At 42.2% G+C, this 11,619-nt stretch overlaps 1 protein-coding gene across 2 annotated transcripts; it reads right to left on the reverse strand.

Moving 5' to 3' along the window:
• Positions 1 to 7,622: 7,622 nt before the first annotated feature.
• On the reverse strand, positions 7,623 to 10,665 carry NPBWR1 (neuropeptides B and W receptor 1). 2 transcript variants are annotated; one of them, XM_083826104.1, is made up of 3 exons: positions 9,863 to 10,665; positions 9,630 to 9,724; positions 7,623 to 9,147 (listed from the first exon to the last, which is right to left on the reverse strand). In XM_083826104.1, the coding sequence occupies exon 3, from the start codon at positions 9,124 to 9,126 to the stop codon at positions 7,996 to 7,998; it is 1,131 nt and encodes a 376-aa protein (XP_083682230.1). In that variant the 5' UTR covers positions 9,127 to 9,147; positions 9,630 to 9,724; positions 9,863 to 10,665; the 3' UTR covers positions 7,623 to 7,995. The 2 variants fall into 2 exon arrangements, with proteins under 2 accessions (XP_083682230.1, XP_083682229.1); XM_083826103.1 differs by having other exon boundaries at positions 9,630 to 9,763.
• Positions 10,666 to 11,619: the final 954 nt, after the last annotated feature.

An 11,619-nucleotide genomic window follows, 5' to 3' on the forward strand; every position in this document is an offset into this window, starting at 1 on the left:
CAAGGACCCAAAAGGGTTCCAATGGGATTTTGGCATAGCTGTCTTAGAGATAGTGGACATTAAACAGTTGTCTACCTTGCCCAGTCTCTCAAAGGACCCTTCTGTTGTGGGGTTGCTGAGGGTCGAAGAACAGCAGGTGCCAATTGCTATCACTACTGTGTACTGTTAGCTGCCGGCTGGGTTAAACTCAAACATTCATATTACATGTTTGAATGAACAGATACATCAGATAAGTATGAAAGCCTTAGAAGAAAGATTACTGCACTCTTTTGAATGTTTTCCTTTTAATCTTGCAGTACCACTTAGAAGATAAGTTTTATTTTCTCCTTTTCTCAAACTGGTCAAGGTATTCCCAAAAAATGATAACTAGCTGCCTTCTTCCTTTATATGAAATTCTCAGCTTTAGTTGTCCAAATTTCCCACAGTGTGTTGCATCACCAGAAATCAAAAATGATCTATCGCTCTAGCTCTTAGTAATACCTGGGTAGCTGTATCTCATCACAGAGAACAAATGCCAAACTCTAGGGCTCATCAAATATGAAGACAATAGCTTGTATAGGTACCTAATATAAACCACATGAAAGTTTTATATAGCCTATTGCTGCTCTGTCACTATGCCAACCAGAAATTAGCCTTATTTCTTTAGCTGAAGATACCTTTTATAACACAAACTCGGTGACTGAGGCATAAAAGCCCACATGTAATTTTTCAGATTCAGTTTAAAGGTGAATTGAATGCAGAAGTTAAAGAATGTAGACTTTAGAAAAGGCATACCTTTTTGAGGGAAGCAGAAACCTAGATATTCATTACATTATCTATGGGAACTATAGGGAAATCTTAGCCCGTAATAAGTTAGAAAAAACAGATTACATTGTTGGTTATTCATATATTAATAGTATACAAACTGTATCCATTGTGTTACTTACAGCTCTCCAAAGCTCTTCCAGGTAAATGATTACACTCCTTGCTCCTTAACAGAAGATGCATTTTTTTTCTTAATATGCACATTTAAAAAAAAAAAAAGGGATTTGATGCATGTTTTCTTTAAAGAAAATCACCGTTTTTTCTTTAAGATTTGTGACTTCCGGTTGAAATGCTCTTATCTTACTGATCTGCCAGGAGTCCGCATTGAGAAATTTAATTTGGAAGCAGTAAGGAGTTACAATCTAGATTTAACCTAAACTAGTTCTATTTCAGCAGACTTTGTTTAGCCATTCAAACACTCTCTATTGTAAAGTACTAACATCCAGAATTTTTTGAATGTGTTTGGATATAAGTCATGTGGATGGGGACATCATATCACAACGTTGTATTTGAATGTAGTAAGATCTGATCTGCAGCTGTTCCACCCTGGTTCAATAAGTACCTTTTACAGCACTTATTGCCTGAGTTGCCTGAACTAAAATGTATTCAAGGGTAAAATTGCATTTACCAGCCAGATCTGCCCATATCACTTAACATAGCCCCAGGCTTACTGAAACTTTGGTCACTCTCCTGCAGCCATGTGGAACAGCCCGGGCATTTCCCTGAATACAGCGAGCCGAATCTGATCAGCCTGACAACACATGTACTGATGAAGGGAATAATGCTGTTCTCCTCCAGCCTGCTGTGTATTCATGTCGTTTTATATAAAATTTATAATAAAAATCCCAGTGTTTTGCTGTTTCCCTGAAGACTGGCTAATTTGTATTAGTGTGGGCATATCCCATAACTCTTGGAAGCATTTTTGTTTTTAAATCTGGTTTAGGAATAATGTCTTCTCAGTGAAGAATCAGTGCCACCTAGAGGCTGCGAATTGGAAGGAGAATCAGTGCACAAAACACTAAATACAGCCTGGAGATAGAGAATAGGAACCAGGGACAGGAAAAAATGAAATAAGGGGAAAATCTAGCTGATGAAAATAGTGGGAAGCACAGTATGGTGACACACACATCCTTGCTCAGATACAAGCTCGGTATCGGGCTTGAGTAATGGGAGGGAGGAAAGGTGTTGACACTGCCTTTGTCTTGTGAAATCAGCTTTGTGGGAGGCAGACTCCTGAAAAACAGTCTATCCACGGGACAGATTTATTGGGAAGGGGACTGTACAGGAGGAGATGGCTCCTCAGCTATGTCCAGACATTACACCTCTTGGTATTTAAAAGTGCTATACATTTAATGAGCATGCTTATAAGGAAACACAAAACCACTGAGCAGATTTGGGCTCACAACTTTAGAAAATTATGACCTAAAAGGTATGTTGTTTACCTGTATTTTTAAGTTCCTTCTTAAAGCCATTCTAATATCCTCCTTCTATTATGCATGCGATTAAAATGTAAGGAAAAGAGCTTACATAGGAAATGCTTGCTCTGTGTCAGGAACGACAGCAACTCGAGTTCCCACGCAGCACATTTCTGAATAACTTGTCTTTGAGCTCCCTCTCGTGGTGTAGGGGTTTTGTAAGCAGGTAGAGGTTCTGTTAGTAGTCGTGGAGCTTCAAATAACACGTTCTTAGCATAATGGATAGGGAAGGAGATAGGAAAAAAGGCAAATCCATAATACTTGCACAGAGGTTTCTTTCTGTCTGTCTCTTTTTTTTTTTTTAATTACATATCACAAGAGAAATAAATTGCTGGTTTTCTGTCACTCAAGAAACAAGTGCCAAGTTGTCTTTAATTGTAATCATGCTTTATGACTAGAAATCGCAAAATTATACAGCTTTCTCTATTAACTACCATGAAATTATTTTGAAAGAGGGCAGAAAAGTCGAGAGGGGTGCAGACCATTCTGACTGGAATGGGCTGGTCTGCCATGAGCTGTTCTTTCTGCGCTTACTGGTAATAGAGACAGAGTCCAGGGTCTTTCTTCCCTGGATCCAAACACAGGGAGTATTGTAGTCTGACGTTGTGTGATTCTCCTCTGATGCTGTACACTCACCTTTACTATTGCCTGCTGATGCTTCTCCTGGCTTCAGGGCAGCTTTATGCTCTGGGACAAATAGAGTGAATCAGCCACTAAAATGCAACTGATACATAAGCACAAAACTTATTGGATGGGAAGTGTGGAGATGGCAGAGGAGGTGTATGTTTCGAGAGTTGCTTTGGCCATCCAGTAATGTAGTGCATCTGGAACGTGAAAAATAGCATGGTGTGGTGTATCCCTTCCATTATGCCAGCTTTGACAGGAAGAGATGCTGCAAATGTCCACATGGAGAAAAAACAAACTTGCCTGACCTGAGTGAGAAACTTGCCTAAATCCTCTGGTGTCAGGGTAGTGTGCTGAGGGAGTCCAAAAGAGCACAGAAAATGCTGGCTACCACTGACTGTTACAGGTTTGGGGTAGTCAGCTCGGAAATTTATTAAAGCCTTTTTACACCTTTATGATTATTTACTCCCTTACATCCACATGGACAACAGTCAATACCTTAAAAATAGTATTGGTTTAATCATTAAACAAAAGGTGCTCACAAGACAAGTACAGTCAGAAGGAGCTGGATGAGTGTCTGCAGATCAGGTCTGCCCATGAACAGAGTGTGTGGGCTCAGTGATGGGGCTGTTGGCAGAGCCCTGTGTGCCAGATCCAGTGCTGCAGGTTTGCTATCCTTTGTGCTTCTGCTGCATTAGAGGCTCAGCCCCTTCTGGGTCGCAGAACTTTGTCTGTCCCCGATCCCAGTAGAGCAAATTATACAGGTGCATCTTCCTGGTACTCTAATCGCAGTCTTGAAACTACAGCACCGTCTCCCTGCTCCATCTTTTTCTCCTGAAAAAAATCACACACACATATGCATACAAATAAATTGCTGCATGCTTGTAGGTAGGGGCCAATAATTCAAAATGCTGGGTTTAACACCAATCCAGTCAAGGGTGATAAAAACAGATGGTGAAACACAATTAGCTGAAGAATGCCTTTGTGGGATTGGCTTTACGTATGTATGGATACCTGCCATTTGTGATAAGTTAACTGTGGTCGGGACACCTCAATTCACAGAGGGTTCAGTCTTTCTTTCCTGGCTTGTCTGGTCTACAAGTAGTTGCTTGTTAGGTAAATGTAGGATGTAGCAGATCAGGTGTGGTCTGCCTTGATACCTGTCTCACAGTGTTCCTCTGCAGAAGTAAAATCTGTATTTTCTTTTTGAGAAGCTCATGACCACATTGAGGGTGCTACTAGCCATCTGGATCTGCAGGTCATCCTGGATTCATTTTCATCTGAAAATGCAGGTCCACTTGAGAGAAAAAGTCACTAACCCATTAGGATTAGATATTTTTCATTTGCTAATCCAAAGCATTTTACATCAGGATATAGTGATGATATATCACAGGATAGTGATGACCTGGCTGCAAATTCTCTCATTCCCACTTCAGTACAGTGAAAGAAGTCTGCCTTTTTAAAATTCTTAATTGTATTTTATTCTTTTACATTAGCTGTACGCTTTCTCTGCATTTTCTCCTGAAAGTCTGTATCTATTACCTGCAGTATCCACTGCAGGTCACACAGAAAACTTGTGCTGTGATTGCGATAAATTGATTTATTTTTTATTTTACTCATTTTCATCAATACATCTTTACAGCAACTATAGTGTCTCAAGATGTGACACCATTGAATGTCCTTATAGCTGGTTAAGAATGGGCTGAACAAGAGGATAAATCCCTCCTCTGAAAAAGAAGTATAAAGGTTTATGGGGTCCAAGTTTTGCTGAGATATCCTCTACTGTTGCTGAGGGAGTCAAAGTTTAGCTTTTAAAGTGCAACAAGTTGCCCTTGCTTACCAGCAGAGCTGAAGATCTAACCTCTCCCTCTCTTGCTAGATTTGGTCATGTTTGGACCAAGAATGTTCTGTTTCCTATACAAAAAGGTGGAACAAGAGAAGAAAAATATGTATTGCTTGTTTTAATGCTAAAGCTCTGCCAATCAGAGGAGGCTTTACTTACCTTTCAGCATTTTCCAGGCTGTTCAGTCTCAGCTTTCTCTTATTAGTAGCTGTCAAACTGCAGTACCTGAAGCAGGGTAAGGTCAGGGGCCAGTCCCGCCTTGCAGATATGTCATGTACACTGAAGACAGCACAGCCAAGTGTGGGGAAGTCCTGCCCCACAGGAATTTGAGCTGAGCACCCACATCACAGCTGGGCTGTTGTTGAGTCTCAACCATCTCTGCAATTAGATGTTGTGGGAAAACTGGGCATTTGGGCAAACACTGAATTCTTCTCATATAATCATTGTACTATGAAGAATAGCTAAAGTGTGACTTCAGAATGAGAAGGAAGATATGGAAGGATTGTGTTTAACATAGGTGATGCTGTTTGCATTTTTCTGTTTCAGATGCAAAAAGACAAGCAGTACAAGACAATGTGAAATAAGATAAATTTGGTAATATATGGGCCTTTTCATATTTTCCCCCATGGGCAACAGGAATTGAAGACAAAGAGATAAGATACTAAGTATGAGGAAAGGCATGCTGTAAAAATAAATAAATAAATATCATATCTTTCTTTAAAGAAACATTGATCTAGTGTAAAAGTTTTTGTTTTATTTTGTTTTTAAATCTTGAAACAGATTATATCATTCAGGAACAGTTAAAATTTTGATATTCAAAACTACATAAAAATGAAATACAGATCAGACTGCCCTTATAACCTACGGTTAGCATCGATTGAGCACTTCAGAGATACATTTGGTATATAGGTAGAGACCAGGTTTTGCAGAAGTACTCTGAAGAACTACTTAATGTCAGTAACATTTCCAAGGTAAAGAGAAGTGCCAGCAGGTGATAGGACAAATGTACCTGTGTAGCAGCATGAGAAAAACGTTCATGCAAGTGATATCAGGAGCAATGCTAAAATCTGTGCTACTATTCAAGGTGATTCTTTTTTAAAAAAAAAAAAAAAAAAGTATTTTACTTTCATTCTTTGATTTCCAGGGAAGGATCAGTAACCAATGAAAACACAGTAATCTTGAAAAATCTCTTGACCTTGAATAATGCTGTTTAGTTTCAGAACTGTATGAAGAGTTTGCAAAAGTAATGTTGCACATACAATGACTTAAAGATACAGGAGAGGTGATGTGTGTATGGACTAGCAGCCTAAATGAAGACCTACTTTGCTACTTGGCCAATAGAGAGTAAAATGCCAGAAAGCACATCAGACAGGAATGTGAGACCTTTTTGTGACTGACCAAAGAGAAACATCAGTACAATATAAAAGCCTAGCTGCAACAACAGGCAGCTGGTGGGAAAAGCTAATTAATTTTTCTTTCAGGAAGCAAGATGAAGTGAGGGACACCAATTCCTGCAGCACACCTTTGTATGTGTGTAGAAATGAGTCCTCAACACTTTTTGGACTTGCTCTTACAAAGGACAGCTTCTGTGACTGAAGGTAGTCAGTCACATGCTCCTCACTGACTTCAGTGAAGCAGAATTAGACATCATTGCCCCACAAATTAATCCTTCCATTTCCACTACAGCTGGAATGGGTGTTGAAATTAGCACCGGCTGCCTCACAGAACATTAGTGACTCATACAGAGAAATGATTTAACCACTAACACAGCTATATGACATTAAAACTTATTGGGGTTTGTATAATTGGTGCAATCTCCAAGTAAAATTCTTATTTAGGGTCTCTTTAGAAGGATATGGTGAAAGAAACTTTCCACATGTCTATAGCAGAGCATTAGACTGCAGCAGTGGGAAGGGAACTAGTACAAGTACTCTCAGGAGGAATCTGCAAATCTGAGCATGTGACACATGAATCCTTATGCACCTCCTGAAACCCATCTTCCCTTCCTGTGTAAGTGGAAATGCAATTCTTTACCTGCATTTCCCTACCTCTCTGTACTCAGTGGAGGGGGAAATAAGTAACAAAATATGTTACCATGCTACAGCAAAGAACAAGAAAGACCACTAAGATGATAAATGTTAAGAGATTGCAAGCATTTTTACAGCATTCCACTTTTTTGTTTGTTTGTTTTCCTTGGAGGGCTAACAGAGGACAAAAGAGGAAAAAGCCTTCCCATGCTATGTGTGGACATGTGAATGTGAGTGAAACTTTCATTGACTCTCTCCTCTCCTCTCCTCCCTCCTCCTTCCTGTTAGAAGTAACTTAAGAGCTGCATATACTGTTTATCATTTGTATGGAAGAAGCCAGAATCTTCCCCACATTTAAGCAGGTCCCTTTCAAACTCCTAGAGGCCATCTCGTGACAAAAATAACTTTTGATTCTCTTTTCTAGGGGAAAAAAAAAAGTGAAAAAAAAAAAAAGTGTGCTGGAAGGAGATTGCCTATAAACACATGAAGTATAATAAAGTAAATACCAATTCTAGTGCAAAGAAGCTTGAAATTTTATAAATTATACACATGAACTACACAGTTTAGCTATTTTCCACACCAAATTGTTCTAAACCCACTGGTATTTTATTCACCAGTGAGGTATTGCTCTTCCTTTAAACCAGGCTGAGTCCTTCTTGCCTGTTCTCAGGGATTTTGACTACTTTTGAACAGTCTGTGACACAAAATGAGCTCAATGCCTTGGTTTATTCCTTACCTGGTGCCTCGGTGTATTGCTTATCCTTTGGATCCGTGTCTTTTTCAATATTGTTAAGTTTGTGAGTCTTTTGGCAAGCAGATTCTATGGATATGAAGGAGGCTGAGGAATCATTAAGCAAGACACCCAACAACACACCTTTATTTGGCTTTACAAATCTCCAGTAACAGAGACAGTCATGTGGTATGAGTTCACCAAGCAGTACCCTATTAAATGGAAAAGGGATCTGTTGCAGCTCTGTGAGGTACAGCCCTAGGACATAAAGCACATTGGAGAGAAGGACAAAAACACGTTAGTGAAAGAGATGGAGAGCAATGCTGAGGAAATAGGTACAGGAGAGTTAAGAATGACCCGTCTGTCTCCAGTTTGTGTTTCGAGTAGTGAGAACCTGAAGCACTGCGGACCATCACACAGCCTCTGGGCTCCTGAGCCACCCAGGAGGAGCAGATGACAGTGCAAGGGACACGAGAGGGAACGGTGTTGGCTCTATGAGGTGGTTCTGCAGTCTATCAGTTTGCGAAAGCTCCTCCGGAAACTGTCATCTAGAAAGGCATACAGGAAAGGGTTAAAGCAGCTGTTGGCATAACTCAAGCTAGTGATGAAGTAGGAAATCCCGATGATCAGAGGAGTTTGTGGGATGTCTGTGGTGAGGGCCACCACTGTGCTAAGGTGATAGGGTGTCCAGCAGAACAGGCACACAGCCAGGATGACAACCACCATCAGTGTCACTTTCTTTTTGGCTTTGTCCAGGGCTTTGGCATTGCTGTGGAGATGCACACGTCTCAGTCTGCACAACATGATGGTGTAGAGGATGCAGATGGTGGACACTGGGATAGCAAAGCCTAAGATAAGGGTGTAGATCCGACTGCCTTTCCACCACATGCTCTCAGGGTGGGGGAACACAAAGACACACTGGGAACGCCCCTGCTCCTTGTGTATCTTAGCAAAGACAGTGAAGGGCAGGATGATAACTGTGACAAAGGACCAGACGCAGAGGCTCACAATCTTCGCTGCTCGGTAGGTGCGGTAAGACATCTTCCTGGACTTGGTGGTGGCCACCACAACAAGGTAGCGGTCAATGCTCATGATGGTGAGGAAATAGATGCTGGAGAAGATGTTGTACTGGTCTATTGAGATGATGAGCTTGCACATGAACTCTCCAAAGGGCCACTGCAGGAGCAGGTAGTCAGCAATGTTGATGGGCAGCACCAAAGTAAAGAGCTCGTCGGCAATGGCTAAGTTAAGGATGAAGATGTTGGTGACTGTCTTCATCTTTGGGGCTTTGAGGATTACATAGATGACAGCAGTGTTACCTGTCAGCCCCACAGCACAGATGATGGAGTATATGACAGGCACCGTGACATAGAAGCTGGGGCTCAGCAGGGGAGGGGGCATATTCAGCCCCTCATCCCCTCTCCCTGCGCAATCTGCGGGCCCAGCCTCACAGGAGGAATTGAGCTCTGGAAGTGAGGAGTTTTCCATGGCCACAGCAGAGGGGTCAGGCCCACTGGTGGTGAAAAGGACTTGGAAGAAGGGGGAAAGGCAGGGATCCTGGTTATTCTCAAGCTTCTCTCCTCCGGAGCATCCAACCACCGGTGTCCTCCCTTCAGCTCCCATGTGCCTCCTGCTAGCGGGGACCTGCTGGGAGCAGCAGGATATCACCACAGGCTCAGCTGAGGCTCCCACCCTCCCCTCACAGCAGGGATGGTCCCCACCAGCTGCTCTTGCCCTCCACCAGTGCTGATGGGGTCCCGGGGGGGGGGGGGGGGCGGGGATGGGAGGGGAGATGGGAGCGAGGGAAAAGGGAATAGCTCAGAGCCCCACACTCCCCTCAGGTGACCACTGAACTAACTCCATGTGGGGACTCCCCAGTCCCCCCCATGCCCCCTACCAAGCTCATGGCAGCTCACCAAGGCTTGAGCCTGAGGGAGGGTCCGGTGCCTTTAGGATGCTCGGGGTTGAGAGCGGGAAGCAGAGCCCCCCCCCCAGAGCTGGGGTAGCAGGGACTGGGGAGGGTCACTGAAGCTTGGTGCGGGGAGAGGGGGCTGACCCACAGACTTGCCCCGGGCTCGAAAATAAGTCAGCCCATAAGTCAAAAAGGCGAGGAAAAGCACACTGACCTTTCCCAGCTGGCGGCTGGGGGGCCCCTGGGTCCGGCTGCGGGAGCGGGTCCGGCTGCAGGCAGGCAGCACCGATGCCACGTCTCAGCTTGATCCTAAGCACGGCCAGGAGTTAAATGCATGCCCACCTCGCTCTAGGGAACAGTGGAGAGGCCACGGTAACCACAGAGAGGAGGGTTCAAAATTCAGGAGCTGGAGCTGTACCGCGGGAGAGAAGAGTTTTGTGCAATTACCTGCAGTCGCATCCCCTCCTGATGGACAGCAGCGCAGCAAAGGTGGGAGAAATCCGATCTGCAGACGGCATCTGCTTTGCACACTGGGTCTGGGAGTACGGCATCCACTGCTGGGTCCCCAGGGTGGTCCGTGGAGACGTGTGGGGGCAGCGCGTAGCTGTCGGGTGGCGTGGCACACAGCACCCCGAAACGCGCTGCCAAGCTGAAGCAGGGTGCGCCAACAGGAGTTCTTATACCTCTGCACCTCCCCTCCTTCACGCTGGGATAATGACAGACCTGAATATAACCCCGCGGGAGGCAGTCTTTTTTAGAGGGTAATTCGGAGTTCCTGATTTACCTTTTTTTTTTTTTTTCCCCCAAAAAGCACGTCGAGTCTATCTGGCTTCAATTTTATTGGTTTTGCCTCAAATCCATGGGCTTGTAGTACATTTGGATAACATTGTGTGTCTCCTAAATCAGAAGTGAAAACAATGCCTTTTGTAGTGTTACCAGCACTACTGGCTACAGATATTAAGCTGCTAATAATGTAATACATGCTTCCTTTCGCAAATAATCTGGCAAAAGTCTTCAATATCTCTGAGCTCATATCACAGAGTGAGAGATAAACTCAGTTCTTTGTTCTGACTGTCCCACATCCTGCTGCACAATTAACCTAAATTATCAGGATTTCACAAATATGAAAATTCAAGCAAAGGAATTAATCAGTAAATATATTAAAAATTATAACCAGAGAAAATTAGCTTTTCTTCGTTGTGGTTATGCTTTCTTTTATTGTATATTACTGGTAGCTACAAAACATAGCAAATGATACTTCATGGTACATACTTCAATGAATGATCTGTGATTCCTGGCTTCCTTTACATTTGAGAAGAAAAGGTGTTCCCACCCTTATGTGCTCCCATAAGAATGATGTAAAAACTATGTTGCAGATTTACCATGGTGTTTTGATCCCTTTTCTGCATATTTTATACTTTCACAAGCCATAAAATAAAATAAAATAAAACTAAATAAAATAAAACTAAATAAAATGAAACTAAATTTATATACATATATATATATATATCACCTTCACTATGAAGTTTACTAGAAGCTAGCACCTGAGTCAGATTTTCTGGGTCAAAGACATAGGCACAGTTGTGTGAAGTGTGTATAGCTTGGAAAACTTTATGTAATAATTACATTATTAATGTTGGGTGTGGTCAAAACTCCAAGTGAACATCTTTCTGTTTGGTCTTTAATTTCCAGTGATTTAGTGTGGATGGTACAATAAGCCTCTTCTTTCCCTTTTTATCTACCCAAAAAATCCCAATTACAAAATGCAAATTTAATCATGGCTAAAGTGATTCATATATTTTTCACTATCGTCACACATTTCTCTAGAGAAGCTTTGTGACTCTCCTCTGTTATTTCAGAATTGTTTTTTTTTCTTCAGAAATCCTACTGAAACAACAACTCTTAATGAAGTCTACCAAAACTTTTCTTAATATTTCAGCTTTGTTTTAAGATCAGCCATAACACAGTTCAAACAAAACAGAACACAAATGCTGAGTAACATCATAATAGCACCAACACAGGGTCTATGATACACTTTTCGGTATTTTAGACAGGCAGAAATTTTTCTTTGTAGAAATGTTTTTTGGAGGATGTCAGCCACGGTGTGTGCTTATTGCAGTAATATAAAAGATAACCTAAGTAAATAAAATCTGTGTCCCTCTACTCGTGGTGACTGGAGAAGAATGTTGATGACTACAAGAGAT

Source organism: Anser anser, assembly GCF_964211835.1.
Source record: "Anser anser genome assembly, chromosome: 2".
Taxonomy (NCBI): Eukaryota; Metazoa; Chordata; class Aves; order Anseriformes; family Anatidae; genus Anser; species Anser anser.

Excerpts from the sequence above, each read along its gene's own strand:
- NPBWR1 (XM_083826104.1), bottom strand. The coding sequence starts at position 9,126 with ATGGGAGCTGAAGGGAGGACACCGGTGGTTGGATGCTCCGGAGGAGAG.